The 24,105-nt window shown below is 41.5% G+C and overlaps 1 protein-coding gene across 4 annotated transcripts; it reads right to left on the bottom strand.

Moving 5' to 3' along the window:
• Window positions 1-461: 461 nt before the first annotated feature.
• BRD8 (bromodomain containing 8) lies at window positions 462-23,745 on the bottom strand. 4 transcript variants are annotated; one of them, XM_044226803.1, is made up of 22 exons: window positions 23,656-23,745; window positions 22,614-22,710; window positions 14,216-14,285; window positions 12,894-12,943; window positions 12,562-12,684; window positions 12,360-12,440; window positions 11,512-11,576; window positions 10,694-10,830; window positions 9,942-10,160; window positions 9,404-9,548; window positions 8,303-8,512; window positions 7,603-7,883; window positions 6,802-7,254; window positions 6,412-6,505; window positions 6,164-6,210; window positions 5,182-5,396; window positions 4,884-4,976; window positions 4,630-4,698; window positions 4,059-4,236; window positions 2,999-3,103; window positions 2,479-2,523; window positions 462-841 (listed from the first exon to the last, which is right to left on the bottom strand). In XM_044226803.1, exons 1-22 carry the CDS (start codon window positions 23,672-23,674, stop codon window positions 782-784), a joined length of 2,856 nt encoding a protein of 951 aa, XP_044082738.1. In that variant the 5' UTR covers window positions 23,675-23,745; the 3' UTR covers window positions 462-781. The 4 variants fall into 4 exon arrangements, with proteins under 4 accessions (XP_044082738.1, XP_044082746.1, XP_044082754.1 ...); XM_044226811.1 differs by having other exon boundaries at window positions 23,652-23,709; XM_044226819.1 differs by lacking the exon at window positions 9,942-10,160.
• Between the last annotated feature and the right edge of the window lie 360 nt (window positions 23,746-24,105).

The raw sequence follows: 24,105 nt of genomic DNA, 5'->3' as shown, positions 1-24,105 counted from the left end.
TGATTTTAGCCTTCAAATAGCAATGAGTTATAAAATACACAAGAACCCTACATATAGAATCAGGAAGGAAATAGTATCATACTGTCCTAGAAATGCCACCTGCTAAGATAGTACACTAAGTAGGACCAATGTCTGAGATAAAGGTCAGTGCTACCTCTGTCTATGCTCTAATATTCATTAAAAGCAATACCATAAACAGAACTCTGAAAACCTTAAGTTTTCCCAAAACATTCAAGAAAAGCTAAATAAGATTATCCTCAATACACAATGCAACACTTTGTAACAATTATAAATTCAATCTTGATTACTTACCTTCTCTAGGCGGTTGAATAGTTCATATTATAATACCACTTCCCCCCCCAATCATCTCATTTCCACAGATGATATAACAACTATCATGCAGAAAAAAACTCAAGCCTCTCACACACACACATACACATAGAACACACCAAAGGCTAGAGTTTTCTTTTCTTTCACTTTATTGTGTACACACACACTTCACAGGTGTTTTGTTTTAAAAAGTCTGTACACTTCACCAGACAGTACAAACTAGCTACAATCTGCTAGCTACACACTAGGACATTAACATAGCCCATGATTTTTGCCCTACAACAGGCAATTGTACTACTCCAACTCTCTGAGAGAGTTTCCCCAGCTCATGTCACATGGCCCAGGTGCCTCCTCTTCTGTAACTTCCACTTCTGGAACTGGGCCGACCAGCCCAAGCTCTATCTTGTTTACTTCTACTTCAGGTTCAGCTCAAGGAGGATACTCTGAAGCTTCACTTTTTCATCTTCATATCTGCTTCAATGGCACAGCGGCGCCCCCTGGTGCCCCCATCCTAGATGACAGGCAGACAAAGAAAGGGAGCATGAGTGAGTTGATCAGGAGGTTAAGAAAAAAGTTGCAACAATGCTGGGGATGTGGTATCTTGGGGAAGAAGGAAGAGAAATCAGCAGAAAAATCCAGGAAATGAGAGGTACAGATCTGTCTTCCCACAGAGTGGGCTAAAAAACTCCTGGCAGTAGTTTGTGAGAAGAAAAGCAGGACAGACTATTTTGCTCCTGCCCACCACACAGGTCACTGGGGTTTCACCTGGGGTCCCAAAGAATGACTATCAGTCATCCCACCCAGGCCCCAAGCTGTGTTCAAAGAACAGGTAGAGTAAAAGAAAGGTGGGAGGGTCAGAAAGGGGAGTGGATAGTGAGATTCTTGGCTAACATACCTGTCCAGCTGTTGGTCCCTATAAGAAAGGCCTTTCCTGCAGACTGACCCTGGCACTAGTTCCCTAGCACCTCCTGACAGTTGTTTTCCATGAGATCAGGACAATCAGAAGGCTTCTTTCCATTTGCTGCTCTCTCCCTGCAGCCCAGCTCCTTCCTCTTGTGCAATACTTTGCTGTCTTCAATAGATAAATCATCCTATTAACCAGCTTTGCAACAGCCAGCCAATTGCTTGGGGATCCAGAGTCACTGTTGCAGGCCAGTAAGAAAGAAGGGAGATTACAGTGTTCCGTCCGTGGTACAGGCTGATGCCTGTAGGCAAGATGAATTAGTGAACACTTGTGCTGGGCTAGGCCATATTTTTACATTTCTAACATGCAAGGACTCAAACTTTTCAGACCTCATGAACATAAGCTGCCTTTGAGGCGACATTAACAATAAAAATACCACCTTGCATTTGTTTAACACTTTAATTTTTTTCAAAGCCAGTTCCATACCTTGATCTCATTTTATCCTCACAACATCCCTGTGAGGTAGGCTGGACAGGTATCTCATTATATTAGCGCCATCATACAGATGAGGAAAACAAGGTTACAAGAGATAATCCAGTGAGTTTAAGATCATGTGGTTTTCGAGCTGACGCTCTTCCATTACATCATGCCTTAGGGCCCCATAATGAACAGAGTCAGAGGGTCATTCAATCCACAGAGGAAAACAGTAAGTCTTTAGGACTAGCTTTACTAAGTATATCGCTAATTCTACCAGCCACTACTGTATGCAGTACTCATCGTTACTAATATCCTTAAATTTACTGAGTATTTGTGTATCAGGCATCAGTCTTGCAACTCAACATTAGGGGAAGAGGAAAAATAATAATGTGCTGAGTATCTGCTGTATGAGGAACACTTATAAAAAGCCAGCTAGCAGCTGCTGTTCTGAGCAATCTTATTTGCAAGAAAGGAATTGGCAAAAGGTGGAGTCAAAAATGAGGAGCAGGTGTATCCTAGATCCTTACCAAGAATACCTCATTTCAGTCCAATGAACTCATAAATAGTCCCTACCCAGCCCACACACACACACATGCAGAAAGACAGGAATGCAGAAAATGAGACAGATTCTTATTCAATGACCTGAATAAAGAGAAGTTCAAGACATTGCCACAGTCTGCATGTTGGATTTCCCTCTGCCACCCACCCCCAGCAGGAGCTGAGAATCTCTGTGGCAACACCACCCCTTGCAGCCATTCAATACTTACAAAGAGAGAGAGAAGGAAGGCAGGAGAGCCCATGGGGACACTGTCCTGTTAGAGGACAAACAAACACTGATCAGGTTCCACAGAAACTCTCAGCCGCAAGCACCCCAAACCTCAGGACAGAGACACAAGCACCACACACACGAAGACAAAATTTAAAAACTCAAGAACAAGAGGAAAGAGATCCAAAAGCAGTCTAGCCATTATGCTTTCTGGAGCAGGAAATGATGGTCCCCAACTGCTGCAAAAGTCATTTCTCCCACCTTGTAAGCACTCACCCAGAGATATTAATAATCCACTCATTCAGCTCACAATTTCTCAAGTGACTGACTGGACCTTTCAGTCACAGCCAAGTGTTTTCGACGCTTGGATGAGTACATCCAAAGATTTATATGTCTATACACCACTGGAATATAGAAGCCCAGCAGTCACCAAGTACCAAGTAGTAATCTACTGCTCCTTGGATGCTTCAGACTTCTAGCTCTGGAACACTGGAATACAGGCTTTTTCTTGGTCTCCTCACCTTCTCTGAAGAATCTTGTTTCCGGGTAGAATCTCTCCCTCGAAGACTTTTAGCACTGATCCCAGATTCAGACGTCTGCATAATCAACTGTGTGGCAAGGAATTGCTACAGGGAAAGAAAGACAGTTGGCCCCTGAGACCTGATCCAGTAGGAAGAATTAAGACACCTTTGGCTTTGTAAATAGGACTTCACTTAATATCTGTTTGCAAACAGCATTCAAATAGTTCTCGACTAATTGAAAGTTTAGCGTATTAGGGTTTCATTCTAGTGAAAGGATCTAAATACCAAAATATCTCTTTTTTGGCTTTTTGGATAGAATACAGAATAAATCTCTCTTAAGAATGAGAAAGAGAAAAAAACCAAATGAACCAAAGGCTATTAGGTAATTTAATTTAGCAGACTAAGCAGATACAGACAACATCCCTTGAAGTTCAATATCCCAAAGGGTGCCAGACAGTGCAACTATAAGACAGAAGTAGATTATCTGTGATAAAAAGGAAGAATAAACCATTTGTTGAAGGTCAACTATGTATATACTTAATGTAATTTAAAAATATGCATTCACAGGGCACCTGGGTAGCTCAGTGGGCTAAGCCTCTGCCTTCGGCTCAGGGCATGATCCCAGGGTACTGGGATCCAGCCCTGCATCTGGCTCTCAGCTCAGCAGGGAGCCTGCTTCCCCCTTATCTCTCTCTGCCTGACCCTCTGCCCACTTGAGAGCTCTGTCAAATAAATAAATAAATAAATAAATAAATATATGTATATATATATACACACACTTATGGAATCACCATTCTATAAAAAAAATTATTCCCCCCAAATATTTAAAAGCTTCTGGAAACTGAAGTATTTACCCAAGAAAGGAAGAATATTCTCATAACTCTTTTACCAATTCAACCTGAGAAAACCAACATGAATCCATCAAGAACAAAATGTTCCTGTGTCCCTGAAGACTATTCCAATTAAAAGTCACCAGCATCCTTCCCCAACATCAGTATGAATCCTTCCCCTGAGTATTTTCATTTCATCCTTGTTAAAACACTAAAGATCCTCAAAGTACCTGAATCTGCTCTAAGACATCTCGCTGCATTTCTACTGCCATATGATAGACATCATGGTCCGAGCTATTATACATTACAGCATTCTGGAACATCAGCATAATATCACGCTGAAATTCAGCTGTGCTGCGGATCAGTCCATTTTCAATGTTTTTCTTAATAGTTGACAAATCCATAGGCCTAAAAACAAAACAACAGCAGCAACAGTTAAGTGGAGGGGAAGAGGACTCAAATGGATCCAAATATATTATTATCACACAGATCTTCTCATATATACTCTTAGTCTTAGCTGTCAAGACTGAAATGCCAACCGCTCATCCCACAACATGCACTTAATCCAAAAACCAAAGTCAATCTTTATAGTAAGTATTGGCTAGGAAAGGTAATAAAGAGGGTTAATTCTTGTAGACTATCTTTGGTGATCCAGCCACTGAAATGATCAACTTACCACTTGGTCACCTTTACTCACATCAAAAATGCTTGATTTAAACATATCGTCTATAGTAAAAATCCACTAAGACTGAACAACTTACAATTCAGGCAAGTCAGCATGCTGAAAGGATAATGGCTTACCTCTGTACAATGCTATGGTAGCCAGGTGCTATATCATCTGTAACAGGCTGCAGGAAGACATTGGCATATCTGTCCAGAAAGAATAAGGTGCAATTACTGACTTACTCTTCAGAAGCACAGGTGAGGGAATCTGATTTAAGTAGGTGAAGACTTTAAAAGTCAAAGCCACCAATCGCATATAAATCCACCCAGACTTCTTTCTAGTCACTGAGGAGGAGCAGGAGAAAAACTCCTAGGTGACTGGTAAAACTCACCTATGATTAGCTGCAGCTCTCCATACAAGCATGATAGCTTTCTTCCAGATTTTCTGTGCCTGAATAGCTTCCTGATCTTCACTACAGACAGAGCTGAAATAAAGAAACAAAGGGGTCCTACTAGGCATTAAGTCCAAAAAAATTAAAATAAAAAAATTAAAAAAAAAATAAAATTCCTAATCATTTCTTGCCAACTATTAGCTCCAGGCCGGGAGGAAAGAGAACAAGATAAAGTAAGAGCAAAGGAAAAGATCCTCTCCTACTATCTTGACCTCAAAGAAGAATCTCAGATACTCACAACTGTGAAGATGCAGGGCTGCTGGGAATGGAGTCTGCCAGTGTATGGGACTGCAACGTAGCATTGTGAATGCTAAAGCCATCATCACTCTCGCTCACAGGGGGTTCATTATCCATTTCTGACAAATAGCCTTCTCCTTGATCTTCTTCCTTAGCCTCCTCTAGGCTGGCCGCTTCACTGACTCCATCTTCCTCCTCATCCTCACCTGGGGCATCCTTAGACACAGTGTGTTCCGGTCAACAAAAGCAAGCAAAGCTATCCAGCAAAGCATCTTTAAACATGATCTTTTGGGTTAGATCAGTTCTAGAAAACGGCCTCACACTGCTTCCTGACTGAGCCCTCTATCACTTATACTACCATCTACGTACACTCACTGATCAAGTAATACAGAACCTGGACAAAGAATAAGACCCAGGATCTTTTTAAAAGGAAGAAAAAAAAAGCTACTTACTTAAGACTAAGCTAAGAGGCGTTCCTTCTTTCCCCTTGCTCTTGAGAGGAATTCTGACCCTGGATACAAAGTTATCAAAAATAGTTTTTATTTTGTGTCTCCTCTGATGGAGCAAGCTCACATCGCATTACTTTAAATCTGTTTGTTACTACCACTTTAGTAATTCTAAAAAGAAAATTCTGGGTAATTTTCTTTGGACACTGTAACTAATAATCTGATTTCTTACATGTTCTCCCTGACTCTGGCATCCCTATTTACTCCAAATCACTCTGGAAGTATCAAAGCTTCATTATGCATTATGTGCAAAAGAAAGCTCTGTGTGATGTTCACAAACTCTTTCAGATGGGAAGCACATGTGGCCACAGTACTGCCAGTATGCCCAACTATCCACTGCAACTTTTCCCCATGCAACTCCTTAACCAGTCTCATCTCAGAGAGTAAGATGTATGTTTACTGTAATTTCATTAAAAAGGTAGTGCTATCGGGAAATCTAGTCACACAGCAAGAGGAATAAAGAAAAGTCTGAAATACCTTTATCTGGCTTCCAAAAATAGTCCCTGATTCTTCTTTCAATGAGTCTGCAGAGGAGAGAAAGACTACCTGAAGATTTTTCCACCTTAGCCTTCCCCTTCCTATGGACAATAATCCCCTGCAGCTCTCCTTTCCATGCTGACCTATTCTACCTCCTCTACTTGCCCACAACCCACAATCCCTCAGAAGCCAAAGCAAAGGATTTCAAGTTAGTTACAGAGTACAGAATTCCTGGCCTTACTATTTACCTGACATTTCAAACTTGTGCTGAGTCTCTGCCTCTAAAGGATCTTCGATGGGATTGGAGCCATGTGATGGAGACAACATGCTTTCAGGAGATGCCTGAAGACCAAAAAGAATAAATACTCTAATTACTGATACATCACTTCAGCTGACACAAGTTTATTTTTCAATGATGAGACTACAGAAGAAATTCTAAGTCCTACTCATGTAACAGGAATCTAATGGTCACCTTACAAGGAACAGGATAAGCATATGTAGCAATAATCATACCTGTGGGCTATGGACACATCAACCATGTGAAAATTCAGGAACTCAAGAGGAAAACCAAAGGCCTGAACAGTCACTTCTTACCTAAGGTATAGCCCTCCATCCTCCCAGCCTCTGATTTTAAATACCTCTGTCTTCACAGTTGTAAGTGGAGTCTCATCGCCTTTCCCACTGGGAACATCAGCTTCAACAATCTCTCCAGTGGCAATACTTCTGGGTTCCTCATCTAAGTCCTGACTCCTGAGTTCTGGTGGCTCCATACTTGTGGCTGGAACAACTCCAGCTACTATTTCTGGACCTGAGATGCCTTGTTCTGATTCTGCAGGTTCCATTTTAATCTCAACACTGGGCTCCCTGATGTCTACCAGTTCGTGGATTCCTTTGTTTTCCGTTTCCTCAAAGTCCAGCCTTTCCTGCTTTACTGTCATCTCTGGTGCAGGCAGAGATACTGGCTTTTCCCGCTCCTGCTGGATAGGGTGCTCCCAGGGGCCAGGCAGGGACTGGGGATCATCATTCTCTTCACAGAACGACAGCGCCGCTTCTACTGCTGCCACATCCAGCACTTCAGGATGATCATCCACCTGTCCCATAATACACACACTGTTGAATTCACAGAAATAAGCCCAAGTCCCTCAATTCTGTTAGCACCAAATGAGATGGCCTCAATCTGTAGCTTCTCTCTCCATCTTCTCCATATAGTAGAAGTAACCAATGGATAGGTTCCTGTCCTGAACAAACCAGTAACTTCAGGATAGCTGGGCAGATGACTCATGTGAGCACCAAAGGGCTTTAGGACTAAGGAGATAGAGACGGGCAGAAACAGAACTGATTGTTTATTTAATTCTTACTATAAGAAGTAAGGAGAGGCTGAAGAGGGAAGCCTATGTAGGACTCATGAGAGATTCTTTTGGGCTTTGCGAAATACTTACCTTGTCCTCAATGATGGCAATAATGTCTCCAACAGTCTCAAAGTCCAGCTCTTCACCTGTGTAGGACACAGCAATATCCATCTTCTCAGCCAGATCTAAATCTTCCTTCCCATCTATACTGGGAGCCTTTGATCCCCCAGGGGCCTCTGCTACCCCTGATCGGAAACACTCTTCTTTGATAGAATTGATGATCATGGAGATTTCACTGCTATCCATGGAAACAGTCACAGTATGTGGGTCCCCCACAGCCTCCATGGGGACACAAGTGTCAGGCTGACTCACTGAATAATAGGAAGAGAAAAACATTTCAGAACCTTATTTGATACCAAGTGACCACCTTGAGACCAACCAAGGCTACAGACAGATGTCAAGCACCCATACATTTAAGCTCAGAAAAAGTAATCTTAGATCGACATCTTTGTATGTTTTCTTGACCCCAGTTTTATCTAGAAAGTAGGGTGAGAACATGTTCTTAAGTCCACTCATATTTATACACTTAGCCTTTTCCCCCAACGCGTAAGTGCCCACCCACATCTTCTCAAATTCTTGTTTTTCTAAGGATAAAGATGGTATGTGTCCATGGAGAACAGAACAGAAGCACTGAATTGGAGTTGATGCTCTTGGGTCTGCTCTCTCTAACTGAAGCTCGAGAAGAAATTCTGGACCTAGTGGCTGCTCAGGACGCAGGTCAAGGACGCACCTGGAGCTACACTCTCAGGAGTGGAGACATCCGGAGCAGAGGATGGTGCTGGCAGCGCAGGCATCATGACAATGGTAGCCTGAGACACAGACTCTACAGGGGGTGGCACAAGTTTAACTGGAGGTTCACTGGCAACAGTAGTGAAGGAAGCGAGAGGAGTGGTGAACTGTGTAGGACCAGCTTCTAAAAGCCGGGAAAGAGTGGGAGCACCTAACAAAGAGGTACATAAAACGAGGTAAGAGGAAAGCACATGAACAAGAAGCAATAGCCACTTTAAGACTCAACCAAGAAAATTTTTAGTCTCAAAGAATGAAAAGAAACTTCTCTGTTGAATAAGATTATCTATACCCTTACTTTTCCCAACCTTACTAATAAAGATCTTCTTCCAAGTTAGGAATGACCCAAACCACTAGAACACACAGTTTGTCAAAAATAGGTGGTAACTTTTTTTCCCAGAAGAAAATTAAACAGTAACAACAAAACCATGAAAAATTGATATGAATAAAACTGTCACTTCTGCAATTAAGCATGCCATAAATCACCCAAATCCAATACCATTCAAATATCCCTATCTAAGGTTTGATATTTTGTCAAGTTTTTTCTTGCTTTACTTTATCTATCTCTATCTCACTTAATTCTCATGACATCCTTATGAAGTACACACACTGCAATTAATAAAAGAGGAAACTGAGGTTCATGCGTTAAATCATCTACCCAAGGCCACAAAATCAGTATGCGGCAGGCTTGACACTAAATCCAGTTCTCTGGCTTCAAATCTCAATCCCCTGTCCTATAACCTCAGGTATCTCTAGCACTTTTCCATAATTTCACAAGCCCCGGGGAAGCAGTTTTACTACTAACTTCACTCTTCTCTTTGATATCTATGCTGTGGTCATCCAAAGCTATCAGTACTTTGAAAATAAGAATGGATTTACAACCTGGGGCACTACGTGGTTTAACAAGTGAAGGAGCACCAAAAAAAGTTGGGCTTTACATCTACGACTGACAGTTGCTTACTACTAAAGGCTAGAAACCAAAGACAATCAACACTAAGATCAACATCTGCGAAGTAAAGAGGGCAACAGAAAAGTATTGACTTACCTGAGGCAGCAGGGGAGGCCGCAACAGTGTTGGGTGTTTGCTGCATTTCCCCACCATGTATCATGGGAAGAACCCCGCCTACCTCCAGGAGGACACCTGTACTGTTCAAGTGGCCAGAAGCCACAGCCATTTCACTCTCATTGACCTACCAGGGAAGAATAGAGGTGAAGGCTACACTCAAGCTTTCCTTTACTACCACTTCCCAAAAAACGCTCCAGCAGTTGACCAAACTTCATGAAGTTAATATCCAAAGAGAATAATTTCAGACCCAAGGGAAGCTCTAATTTTTAAAAGTTATTTGACAAGAGTTCTCTGGAGAAGAGAACTGAAATAATTGTGGTTTCAGATAACTCAGGACCCAAGGATACTATCAACTTATTGGTTTTTTCTGTTTTTGTTTTTTAAATTAACATTTAATTAGGAGATCTCTTTCTCTTTTGAACTTTTTTTTTTTCCATGTTATATTTTAGGTCCCAGGCACTCCCTTCCAAAGTACTAAATCACCACAGCTCTCAAACACCCACAGAAGTCTCCATACCAGTCTGGGGCTAGTAGGCAGGAGGCTGCCCTTCTTCAAGAGCTCTGACAGCAGAGGGGAGGGGGGTGGAGTTGCTTTCTGTCCAAGCATCTTTTTCTGGGGTGAATCATCTGTTACTGGGGTCATGGGGGCTTCTAAGGGTGCAGAGCCTGGAGGAAGGGTGTCAGGAATCCCAGGAAACGAGGTGACTGGGGTACTCGGCAAAGTCCCAGGGGTTACCTAAGAGACAACAGAGAACCTTTATCTGACTTCTCAAACTCTGGAAGGTTCCCTACTAATCTGGATGGGTTAGTGTGTCTAACTATTTCATTATTAGTCCTGAGTGAAACTGCCCAGAAACCCTCTACCCCTCCTGCTCTCAGCCACTGCACTCTTCCCCACAGTTTTTTCTCTTCTACCCACTCAAACCCACAATGACCCAAACATTCCACCCAACCTGTCTTTTACAATCTGCTTAACCACTACCAATATTCTATTTACAAGAAAACTTACTTCCACAGAAATTTTATAAGACTAGTTTACTTACAAATAATTCTTAACATCGTATTTTACCTATCTCCCAAAAGGTCACAAGGCTCAATGTTTTTAGGTCCATGCTTATCTTAGAGCACAGAATATGGTACTTTAAGTCTTTCACATTCAGACCAAGAGAAGAAAATGACTCTAGGCCAAAGTCGTTTCCTCATCACTCAGTTCTCTGCTGGCTTATTGCCCCTTTGCTGATCAATTCCTGCAGATGAAAACATACTCACTCCAGAGGAGGCCTCTTCCATAGTGGTTGCAGTCAAGTCTCCAAGTGGATAATCACCTCCTGGGGAGGCAGAATCTATAGGAGAGCGGACCATCACAGTGGGTAATCTCCGAGGGGGTGTTTTTACTGCTTGACGAGCTAGAACATAAAAGCCAACAATTACTTAGTCTTTAAGATTAAATAAATGAAAGCAGACACTACTCTGCTCTGTTATAATAAAGGACAAATGGGGATGCTGCAGTAATTAAAGCTGCATTATGAGTCTGGAGTAGAAATCTTTAACACTTCTGGGAGACAGGTAACTTTTTAGATTAATTTTTCCAAAGCTTAATTCTCACACTAAGCAAACTCACTAAACTATCTCAAAGGTCCTGAGATAGCAAAGTGGTTCAAACATCCCTCAATAACCTCTTTGACAATTTATTAGGTTTCTGCTTTTAACAAGAAAGAAAGACCTCACTGGCTCAAAGCATGTATTCCTAGACTTAAAAATGCTTAAGTTCTTATCCAAAGAGTGGGCTATTCCTAATCTTACAGGACTCTGAATTCTAAAAACTTAATGATGTTCAACATTTATTTTAAGCCTTTGTGTCCTAAAATGACCCAAAGTCTAGTGATAACTGAGCAGAAATCATTTTCCAAGAGTTTCTTCCTGAATAAAAAGGGATGTTTTTACTCTGGTAAAAGAGAAGAAGATACAGAAAAGTATACAAGTAAATAAGCATCAGTGGATTCTATCTTACAATGTAGTCTTCAGCTGTTACCACCATGCAGTATCCTATAGTTAATGGTTAAACAGAGTCACAAGGTTCGGTTTACCCTGATATGCAGCATCTGTAGCCTTCCTCTTTACTTCCGCCTCCTCTTCCTCCAATTTCTTCTTCCTAAAGAGAGAAGTAAGAGTAAGATCCTAGCCAGCTCTAGTTCCTCTGTAGGTCACAGTACCCTACCCTCACAAGGAAATTCTCTGCCAGGCTAGCACTTTCTTTTTTTTTTTTTTTTTTTTTAAAGATTTTATTTTATTTATTTGAGAGAGAGAGAGACAGTGAGAGAGAGCACGAGCGAGGAGAAGGTCAGAGAACGAAGCAGACTCCCCATGGAGCTGGGAGCCTGATGTGGGACTCGATCCCGGGACTCCAGAATCACGCCCTGAGCCGGAGGCAGTCGTTTAACCAACTGCGCCACCCAGGCGTCCCCAGGCTAGCACTTTCTGAAGGAAAGGCCTAAAAGAGAATCCTTAGTAGCATAACAGGGTATGTTTTTTTACAATTTTTTTTTAAGATTTTACTTTTAGGTAATCTCTACACCCAATGTGGGGCTCAAACCCACACCCTCAAGATCAAGAGTCACATGCTCTGACTAGCCAGCCAGGCACCCATAAAATGGTAAAATTTTTAGTGTACTCCCTAACTCCCAGCTCTTCATAGGCAAACTAAAGCACTTTTCAAGTTAAAACTAAGTTATGGCCTCACGTTGAAATATTCCATCACATTACCTTCTACAACTCACTACCCCCTCCCAGCTACTAGACCACTCTGCAGCTTCTCCCTTCCAGAATCACTCAAATCTAAAGGGGTGGCAGATAGAGTAGATAAGCCAGATTACTTGAGGTGAAAACAGGATAAAATGAGAGAGATGTGTACAAAAGGAAGAACAATATAACCCACATCACAATGTCATTGCAAAGCTCATCCAGTCTGCTGTCCATGTGCCCAGCTTGAATTAGTTCTGCATCTCTTTTCAGCCGTCTAGAAAGAGAAGGTAGTTAACTGGGATTTTCAGTCTACTATTTAAAAAATTCTGACCGGTATAAGAACTCAGCGCCTTTAGTCTCTCCCAACCACTTCATATTTCCTCTCTGATAAGTACCTATATTTTTCTTGGGTTTCCTTTATCACTTTCTTTAGCTCCTCAACTCGTTCAGCAGTCAATTTCCGAACAATGACATCTTCAACGGTTTCAACCACTTCTCCTTTTTCACCCCGTTTCCGTCTGTAGAAAATTTAAAAACAAGTATTTTAATAGAAGAACATCTATTCCCACTCCCAACTGCTTTCTTTGAGTCTCTCCACCATTTAACCATAGATAACTTCTGCTCTATTTTTTAATCACCCAGTAATGTTAATAGATATAAAGCAGACTTCCACAGTAGACACTTTCCACTAAAGAGACGTAGCTTGAATGTCTGGCTTTGTACTCACTTTGGGGTCTCAGTGGTCTCTAGAAGCTCTGAGTACTGGGAAGCACAATGCTATGGAAAAAAAGTAAAAATATGATGAACAAGCCTAGAAAGAAGCAACTTTCAAAGTTTTACCATATCAGACTAAGGCTTAGAGAGATCTCTATTAAGATATGAGTGGCTTCTGGGGTGCCTGGGTGGCTCAGTGGGTTAAAGCCTCTGCCTTCAGCTCAGGTCATGATGCCAGGGTCCTGGGATTGAGCCCCGCATCAGACTCTCTGCCCAGCAGGGAGCCTGCTTCCCTTCCTCTCTCTCTCTCTGCCTGCCTCTCTGCCTACTTGTGATCTCTGTCAAATAAATAAATAAAATCTTAAAAAAAAAAAAAAAAAGGATATGAGTGGTTTCTAGGAGGGCAAATTACTCTGCAGTCACATCAGTCAAAAATACACAATACTGGGCGGTGCCTGGGTGGTTCAGTTGGTTAAACATCTGCCTTCAGCCCAGATTATGATCCCAGAGTCCTGGGACAGGGTCCCGCATCAGGCTTCCTGCTCAGCAAAGAGTCTGCTTCTCCCTCTATCCCTCCACCCTGACTGCGAACTCACTCTCTCATACTCTCTCTCTCAAATAAATAAAATCGTAAAAAAAATCCTAAATACCAGGACACAGAAAAAAGAGTCTTCTGACCTAGAATTCATATATTTGGGGAAAAACAACCCAACAGCCAATATTGACAGTTAGTATCTACTGAGTAATTACCATATGCAAAGCACTGTGCTAAATGCTTTATAGGTATTACCTCAACTAAAACTTTACAACAATCCTGAAGCAACTTTTGTCTATTTTACAAATGAGAAAACTGAAAATCATGGTCCAGACGCTAACTGAAGTCATATTAAACCCAGATCTTCTAACTCCCAAGCTTAGCCTTGTACATATTATGTTACACAGATAAGAAAGTTTGTAATATGAACACACATGAAAGAACTGGCAAACAGTGGGAAAAATGAAAAGGTATTCTCAACTATGCTATCTCTTCATGGCATTAAAGCCTTACAATTAAAGGGCAGGGCCCAGAAGGAAACTCACTTCACATCTCTTAAGACTGCTCTAGGAGCGCCTGGGTGACTCAGTGGGTTAAGCCTCTGCCTTTGGCTCAGGTCATGATCCCAGTGTCCTGGGATCAAGCCCGGAATCGGGCTCTCTGCTCAGCAGGGAGCCTGCTTCCCCCCTCTCTCTGCCTGCCTCTCTGCCTACTTGTGATCTCTCTCTGTGTCAAGTAAATAAATAAAACCTTATTAAAAAAAAAGACTGCTCTAAAAGAGCACTTGCTTGAGAACTTACTTTTTGAGAGAACCAGTCTGGAGGGCGGCCAGGTTCTGCAAACGGCTTGATTGCTCTGCTAACTGACACCCTACGCAAAATGAGAAAACCATTATTACACATGAAACGGGGAAAAAAGGGTGGCCGGGGGGGGGGGGTATGCTAAGAGTTCAAGGTTTGGAGTACAAAAATTAGAATGATAAACTGCCACCAGGAAGTATTCTAAAATATGTGACTATGGAAAATGACACAACCACTTAAAATTTGTTTGGCGGGGGGCGGGGGGGGGGAACACCTGGGTGGCTCAGTTGGTTAAAACGCCTGCCTTTAGCGCAGGACGTGATCCCAGTATCCTGGGATCAAGTCCCGCATCACACACCCCTTGCTTAGTGGGGAGCCTGCTTCTTCCCACAGCCCTCCCCGGCTTGTGTGCTTTCTCTCTCGCAAATTAAAAAAAAAAAAATTTTCATTTAGAGGCAAAGTATCATTGCCAAACAGTTTTCCTAGGTGATATATTTCCTGAGTGAAGTGAAGGTATTAGAACCTTGTACATTATCATTTCTGTGCATTTGGGCAAGTATTTTTATGTTGATTTTGGTCCTTTTGAAAGAGATGTGTCTTTTGAAAAACAATTTGTAATGTATTCCAGACTAAAAAGTTATCTTTTGATCCACTAACACAACTCCTAGAAATATATTATTAAAATAATAATCTAACAAAGAAGCACGTACCAAGAAGAAAGCACCATACAGACTTGATCAAACAACAAACAGTTAAGTTTTTCCTAAATGCCTGCAGGGGATATTTAACTTATGGCATTTCACCTCTATAAAATATTAAATAGGCCATAAAAATAATTACGAAATATATGTGGTAAAATGAAAATATATACCACATAATATTAACTGAAAAAAAAAAAGACACAACTTTCTACTATGATGCAATCATACAACCTTTTAAAAATTTGTAAAGACAAAAACCAAAAACAGACAAAAATAAAAACAGGACTAGAACAGGATCAAGGAAGAGTGTAGGGCTTTAACTGTATCTTATGTTTATTTCTTTAAAAAGATCCAAAGAAGGACAACTGGATGGCTCAGTTGGTAGCGCATCCAACTCGATTTCATCTCAGGTCATGGTCTGAGGGATCTGAGATTAAGCCCTCCGCTAAGCTCAGAACCTGTTTGAGATTCTCCTCTCTCTGCTCATACATGCTCTCTCTCTAATAAATAAAATTTTAAAGTCTTGAAAAAGATCCAAAGAAAACATGACAAAATATTAAGATTTGTTAAATCTAGTCTGGGTACAGAGATTCTCTATATTATTCTCACACTTCTCTTGGTTGAAAGACTACATAACTTTATTTTTTAAATGTATTTTTTAAAGACTACTGATTTGAGAGAGAGAGAGCGCACACATGAGCTATGGGAAGGAGTAGAGGGAGAGGAAGAAGCAGGCTCCTTGCTGAGCAGGAAGCCCGATGTGGGGCTCTATTCCAGGACTCCGAGACCATGACCTGAGCCAAAGGCAGGTGCTTAACCAAGTGAGCCACCCAGGCGCCCCAACTCTTTTCCTTTAACAGTTCAACAGTTCTATGAATACTATTAGCAAAAAATAAAGTTTGATCCATAATTTACACCTTAGACCAAGAAAAGCCCCAAATGAATCAATAATTTAAATATTTTTTAAAAATTTTACCATGAAAGTATTAGAAGAAATCAGAGAATTATTTAATAATCTCAAACTAAGGTAGAACTTTCTAAATAGGTCAAAAAAAATCTAGGAACTGTTAAAAAAATTAGGGCCACCTGGGTGGCTCAGTCATTAAGCATTTGCCTTCAGCTCAGGTCATGATCCCAGGGTTCTGGAATCAAGTCCCACATAGAGCTCCCTTTCAGTGGAGAGCCTGCTTCTCCCTCTCCGTCTGCTGCTCCTCCTGCTTGTGTACACACACGTGCACGAGTCGCTCTCTTTCTCTCTCTCACTGTCAAGTATATAAATAAAGTCTTAAAAAAATATAAAAAATTAATAAGCTACATTTTAGAAGTCTTAAGGTAAAAATGGTACCATAAATAAAGCCAAATGGCACACTGGTTTTAAAAAAAACTATCTCATAGTTCAAACAAATGGCTCATCTCCCTAATATGTAAGGAGTCCTTCCCCAATTACAGAGAAAGACTAATAAACAGAAAAATGGGAAAAAGCAGTTTACAAAAAAAGAAATACAAGTGGCTCTTTAACACATGAATAGTCAACCTCACCCGTCATTAAGATTAATGTAAATGCAAAACATGAGATTTCTCACCTTTTATAATACTGTCAAACATCAAAAATATCTAACAACCAGGACATAGAAAAAGGGGCATTCTGATACATTACCGATGGGAATATAAATCAAAAGAACCTCAGAGTAGACAATTTGAAATATTTATCAAACTCTATGAACACCTACATTCTTTGACCCAGTAATTCTGCTTTCAGTTAATAAATAACTATGCAAGGTTGTATCTGTATTAGCAAATGTCCATCAATACAGTACTGGTTTGTTTTTTTTTATTTTTTAAAGATTCTATTTATTAGAGAGAAAGAGCACAGCGCAAGCGAGTTTACAGCAAGGGGAACGGAAGAGGGGAAGGGAAAAGCAGGCTTTCCCAGAACAGGGGAGCCCGATGCAGGCTGGATCCCAAGATTCTGGGATCATGACCAGAGCCAAAGGCAGATGCTTAACCAACTGAGCCACCCAAGCACCCCTTGAGTACCAGTTTAAAAAAAGAAGTAAATAAAAAAGAATACCAGGAACACCTGGGTGGCTCAGTTGGCTAAGTGTCTGCCTTTGACTCAGGTTGCGATCCCAGGGATCAGGTCCCGAAATGGGCTCCTTGCTCAGCAGGGAGCCTGACTCTCCCTTTGCCTACTGCTTCCCCGTGCTCTCTCACTCTTTCTGACAAACAAAATCTAAAAAAAAAAAAAAAAAAAAAAAAATTTTTAAAAAGAGTACCAGTCAAATCATAGATGACATTAACAGTGGTGCCGTGGAATGCCCAGCTAGTTAACTACAAAAGAAAATTATTTCAATAAAGGATCATTTGACATCTAAAAAAAAAAAAAAAAAGAGTACCAGTCAAATAAATTATAGTTTATCTGTATCAATACCATGCAGCTGCCTTAAAAAAAAGGAATGAGAGCTTCATATATTAAGTTAAATTAAAAAAGAGAAGCAGCAGCAAGAACAGTATGTATAGGGCGCCTGCGTGGCTCAGTCGGTTAAGCCTCTGCCTTCTGCTCAGGTCATGATCTCAGAGTCCTGGGATGGAGCCCTGCATCAGGCTCTCTGCTCAGCAGGGAGCCTGCTTCCCCCTCCCTCTCTCTGCCTCTCTGCTACTTGTGATCTCTCTCTCTGTCAAGTAAATAAATAAAATCTTAAAAAAAAAATAATAGTATGTATAGTATTAAACCATTTCTTTTTATAAAGTAGAGGGAGAAAAAAACACTTATTCATGTATATAAAATTAATATTGGAGAAACACAAGTAAATGAAACTCTAAGAAAATGCTAACACTGGGAGATGAGCTACAGTGACAGAAGACACTGTGTACCATTTTGAACCTTCTGACTTAGAAGAACCTACCTCCTCAGAAAAGAAAAACAATTTAAAATATCAGGGTGCCTGGGTGGCTTAATGAGTTAAGTCTCTGCCTCCAGCTCAGGTCATGATCCTGTCAGGGATCGTGCCCGCATCGCATTGGGCTCTCTGCTCAGCAGGGAGCCTGCTTCCCCCTTTCTCTCTGCCTGCCTCTCTGCCTACCTGTGATTCGAATAAATAAATAAAATCTTAAAAAAAAAAAAAATCAAAGTTTTGGGGCACCTAGGTGACTCGGTCGGTTAAGTGCCCAACTCTTGATTTCAGTTCAGGTCATGATCTCAGGTTTGTGAGACTAAACCCCGTGGGGCTCCATGCTCAGCAGAGGAGTCTGCATGTCTCATTCCCTCTTCCTCTGCCCCTCCTCTACTCACTCACTCTCTAAAATTTTTTTAATTTTATTTATTTGACAGAGAGAGATACAGCAAGAGAAGGAACACAAGCAGGGGGAGTGGGAGAGGGAGAAGCAGGCTTCCTGCCAAGCAAGGAGCCCAATGCTGGGCTCAATCACAGGACCCTGGGATCATGACCTAAGCTGAAGGCAGATGCGTAACAACTGAGCCACCCAGGCACCCTTCTAAATATATATTTTTTAAAATAAATAAAACTCCATTTTTACTTAAGTATTCTTATACTATTTTTAATCTAATTTATCAAATTAGTGTGATTTATTTTGTCTTGGGGTTTACCATTTAATTTGGTTCAAGAACAACTACTACCTAGGATACCCAGATTTCACCTTTAAAGTTATTTGAGGGGTGCCTGGGTGGCTCAGATGGTTGAGCAGCTGCCTTCAGCTGAGGTCATAATCCTGGAGTCCTGGGATGAAGGCCCACATCAGGCTCCCTGCTAAGCCTGATTCTCCCTTTTCCCCCTACTCTGCTCATTCCCTGTCTCTCTCTCAAATGAATAAATAAAATCTTTTTAAAAAAAGTTATTTGACGGGGTGCCTGGGTGGCTCAGTGGGTTAAGCCTCTGTCTTTGGCTCAAGTCATGATCCCAGGGCCCTGGGATCGAGCCCCACATCAGGCTCTGCTTGGCGGGGAACCTGCTTCCTCCTCTCTCTCTCTGCCTGCCTCTCTGCCTACTTGTGATCTCTATCTGTCAAATAAATAAATAAAATCTTTAAAAAAAAAAAAGTTATTTGAAAAATAACGCTGCAGAAATGCTAAATGTGATCAATAATGGAAACCTTAGCAAACTCATTTGAACAATTAAAGTAGTAGAAATGTACCACATAGACACAAATTTGAAAATTAAGTAATTACAAGACTTAGAGGACAATTAAAAGGTGTCCTTAGGGGTGCCTGGCTTGCTCAACTGATAGAGCATACAACTCCTGATCTGGCTGTAGGGAGTTCAAGCCCCACCGTGGGTGTAGATACTACTTTAAACAACAACAAAAAAAGGTTTCCTTAAATCTTGAGGAAAAACAGAAAATGTTAAAAATAAAAGAGGGGTAGGGGTGCCTGGGTGGCTCAGTGGGTTAAAGCCTCTGCCTTCGCTCAGGTCATGATCTCAGGGTCCTGGGATCTAGCCCTGCATCAGGCTCTCTGCTCAGCGGGGAGCCTGCTTCCCTCCCCTTCTCTCTGCCTGCTTGTGATCTCTCTCTCTCTGTCAAATAAATAAATAAAATCTTTAAAATAAATAAATAAAAAATAAAAGAGGGGTGCCTGGGTGGTGCAGTCAGCTTACATTGTGGTTTCAGCTCAGGTTTCAGGTGGTTTCAGCCCAGGTTGTGATCTCGGGCCTGGTGAGATGGGATCCCCATGTGGGGATCTACTCAGCACAGAATAGTAGGCTTGAGGCTCTCTCTGCCCCTCCCTGCCTCTCCCCTTCCTAGTAGGGTCTTTCTTTCTTTCTCTCTAAAATAGATCTTGTCAATCAGAAAAGGGTAATTATCATATGACCTCACTCATATGTGGAATTTAAGAAGCAAAACTGGATCACAGGGGAAGACAGAAAAAAATAAAATTAAGATAAAATCAGAGAGGGAGACAAACCATAAAAGATTCTTAATCACAGGAAACAAACTAAGGTTACTGGAGGGAAGGGGGTGGGAGGGATAAGATAACTAAGTGATGGACACTAAGGAGGGCTACTCATGTAATGAGCACTGGGTATTATATAAGACTGATGAATGGGGGCACCTCAGTGGCTGTCATTAAGCATCTGCCTTTGATTCAGATCATGATCTCAGGGTCCTAGGACTGAGCCCCCCACTGGGCTCCCTGTTTAGTGGGAAGCCTGCTTCTCCCTCTGCCTGCCTCTCCCCACTGCTGGTGCTCTCTCGCTCTCTCAAATAAATAAATAAATAAAATATTTAAAAAAAGGACTGATGAATCAATGACCTCTACCTCTGAAACCAATAACAACATTATACATTAATTGAATTCAAATAAAAATTTTAAAAAAAGAAAGGAAGAAAAAATAAATCTTTTAAAATAAATATAAAAAAGGGTATGCACTAGAAGTAAAAAGTTGGAAACCACAGTTCTACTTTATGGTCCTTAAAAAGAAATACTGAGGGGCACCTGGGTGGCTCAGTGGGTTAAAGCCTCTGCCTTCAGCTCAGGTCATGATCTCAGGGTTCTGGGATCGAGAGCCCCGCATCAGGCTCTCTGCTCAGCGGGGAGCCTGCTTCCTGCCTCTCTGCCTACTTGTGGTCTGTCTATCAAATAAATAAATAAAATCTTAAAAAAAAAAAAAAAGAAAAGAAAAAAAAGAAATACTGAGTGCCAAGACAGTATCAATAGGGAAAGAAGAGTGTGGTTAACAAATACTGGATAATGGGACATAGCTATGTTAAAGAGACCTCTGCCTTACAACATATACAAAAATTAATTCAAAATGGGGTGACTGGCTAGCTCGGTTGGTAGAGCATGCAATCCTAGATCTCAGGATCGTGAGTTCTATCCCCAACTTGAGAGTTGAACCTACTTTAAAAAACAAACAAATAAAACCCTGAAAAGGATCACAGACCTAAATGTGTAGAGCTAAATCTATAAAGGTTTGACAAGAAAATACAGAAATAGGGACGCGTGGGTGGCTCAGTGGGTTAAAGCCTCTGTCTTCAGCTCAGGTCATGATCTCAGGGCTCTGGGATAGAGCCCCGCATCGGGCTCTCTGCTCAGCACGGAGCCTGCTTCCTCCTCTCTCTCTCCGCCTGCCTCTCTGCCTACTTGTGATCTCTGTCAAATAAATAAATAAAATCTTAAAAAAAAACAAAAAACACAGAAATAGTTTCTTAGCTATGACACCAAAAACATAAGCAACACAAGAAAAAATAAATTGGACATATCAAAACTGAAAACTTTGTGTTTTAAGTGATACCAATCAAGAAAGTAAAAGGACAGCACACAAAATAGGAGAAATATTTGCAAATTATCTGACAAGCAATTTGTGTCCAGAACACACAAAGAATGCTTAAAACTCAGTAACAGTAATAATATAAAGAATCCAGAGGATTGGGGCACCTGGGGGTTGCTCAGTGGGTTAAGTGTTTACCTTCCACTCAAGTCATATTCCTGGGGTCTCAGGATCGCTGCTTTGCAGGATATCAGCTTCTCCCTCTGCCTCTTCCCCTTCCCCCCATTAAGGCACTCTCTGTCTCTCTCTCAAATAAATAAATAAAATCTTAAAAAAAAAAAAAAAAGAATCCAAAGGATGAGAGCATTTTTCTGAAGAGATATAAATGACCAATAAGCATATGAAAATATGCTCAACATTAGTCATCAAAGAAATGCAAATCAAACCCACAAAGAGATACCATTTCATACCTACTAGCAAGACACACACTAAGTGTTGTCAGGCATACGAAGAAATTGGGGCCTTCATTCATTGCTTGTGGGAATGTAAAAAGAATGAGGTTGTTTTAAAAAATAGTTCAGGGGCACCCGTGTGGCTCAGTCATTAAGCATCTTGCTTCGACTCAGGTCATGATCCAGGATCCTGGGATCCTGTCAGGCTCCTTGCTCAGCAAGAAGCCTGCTTCTCCCTCTCCCCTTGTTTGTGTTCCCTCTCTCACTGTCTCTGCCAAATAAATAAAATCTTAAAATAAAATTAAAAAAAAAAAAAAAAAAAAAGTTCAGCTGGAGGCACCTGGGTGGCTCAGTTAATTGAGCCTCTGACTCTGGATTTTGGCTCAGGTCTTGATCTCAGGATCCTGGAATCAAGCCCTGAGTTGGGCTGCAAGCTCAGGAGGAAGTCTGCTTAAGGAGTCCCTCTATCACAAAAAAAAAAAAAAGAAAGAAAGAAAGAAAGAAAGAAAGAAAGAAAAAAAGTAGTCCCTCTAACCCCCTGCTTGTGAGCTCTTTCTCTCTAAAATAAATAAATAAATATTTTTTTAAAAAAAATTAAGGAAATAGTTCAGATGGTCCTCAAATTACAGAATTCCATTTGTATGAAATTTCCAGAATAGGCAAACTACAGAGAAAGAAAGGAGACTGAGTATCTGCCTGAGGGTGGGAGTGGAGGTGAATGCTGGGGAGGTGGAGATTGTACAGTGACAACTAAGGAAGCGGTAAGAGATTTCTTTTAGAAGTAATGAAAATGTTCTAAAATTAGACTGTGAAAATGGTCACACAACTCTTTGAATATACTAAATTATGTGTATATACTAGGTTAATTTTATTTAATTTGAATTAAATCTCAATAATGCTGTTAAAAAAGAAATACTGCTTAAACGCTAGTATGATTAACCACAGGAATCCACCAGTGTAATAAAAAAATACCCGAAGTTTCTAACACCCAAGAATGTAGCTATCTTAGATACCTTACCAGTTTTGATCTCCACTCCTCATAACTGAAGAGGCTAAACAGAGCTTCTCTCGGATGGACCATGGCTCTGTAGGGCCAGTACTCAGCAGCTTGTGTTCTAAAAGGAGAAAAGTCTTAGAGAACAACTACTGAGGCACTAGTTCTAAGGTCCAAAGGAAGGACTAAAAGCCTAATGCAAAACATCCCACCTTGTAGGAACAAAGTGAGTTACTACACACAATCTTGATTTTCACCTCTGTCCTAAAAAATCATCACTATTCATTCCCTGCAAATTGCGCTGAATAGCTGTCAAAACATTCTACTTCGTCAAATGACATGGCTACTTTGTTTTATTCTAAAAAGGCAGGGGAGAATGCCAGCGTAAGAATAAGACAGTTCTCCCGAAAGGCCCAGTTTGAAGACTACTTGATTCCAATTTGAACGCCAGGGCTTCATTCCCAGGATTCCCAGCAGCCGCTCCCCTCCCCCATCCCGCGCCTCCTGCCCTGCCTCCTTCTTAGCATAAACGTGTTTACTTCTCTCCATACTTCAACCTCCCTCTAGCTGTCAGGCCTAAAATTAATTCTCAGCTAAGTGTGCGAAACAGGAAAATGGCTCAGATCCACATAACGCAACTTCCCTAGCGGCCGAAATAGTTAAGAGTTAAAGTACCCCATTTCTCTGGGAGATAGACCACGGGCCTCACAAACGCTGGCTAGAAACGAACGGCTGAGAGCCGGTTACTCCCTATGGCTCACAGAATCTCTTGGTCTGCACACCCAGGTCTCCTGAGACCCTTTATCTCGCATTCCGCAGAGTTCCCAAACACACAAGGATTCGCTGAGCTGCTTCTCTCAAATCTCCGCAGCCTCCCTGAGACACAACACCCTGACTTCTTCTGGGCCTCTAATCATTAGTCTTCACGATACGGCCAAGCGCAGGTCTCTCAAGACCCTGAACTCTTGGGCAATCATTGCTCCTAATCCCCAAACGTGTAACAGAAATCTGGTACCTAGCCTGTGGTCTAAAAGGCCTTCCACGCAAAAACAGCGGACATACTTACTACCCGTTCCTGTCGCCATCTTGGCCCTGAAGTCTACAGCCCCCTCAGGGAAGACGGTCTGGCACCGCTGATGCCCGGGAACTCTGGGAAATAGAGTCCGGGATTTGTTCGCGATGCCTCCTGGGAAACGTAGTCCCATCCCCAGGATGAACAAGCCTTAAACCAGGGTTCTTGAGTGCTCCTGGGAAGGAATGTGCTAAAGAGGATGGCGCTGAAGCCTCAGAATATCCTTTAGGTTTCTTAGAAAGAAGCTCCTAGGGTGCAAAGAAAAGTGTTAAGCGCGAAGAACTGTAGGCGGCCCAAGTCCAAACGCCGTCAGTTGGTAACCCGGACCCACATTAGAAAGCAGAGGTCAAGCCAGAGCAAACGGTCTACCGGGCTCATCCGCCCCCTTTCCTTGCGCTGATTGGCAGCTGCAGGCTTCGCGATCTGATTGGCCGAACGAACGCA

Source organism: Neovison vison, chromosome 1 (genome assembly GCF_020171115.1).
Source record: "Neovison vison isolate M4711 chromosome 1, ASM_NN_V1, whole genome shotgun sequence".
In the NCBI taxonomy this organism is placed as follows: domain Eukaryota; kingdom Metazoa; phylum Chordata; class Mammalia; order Carnivora; family Mustelidae; genus Neogale; species Neogale vison.
Note: the sequence above shows the minus strand (reverse complement) of the source record. Positions and strands in the feature narration are given on the sequence as shown.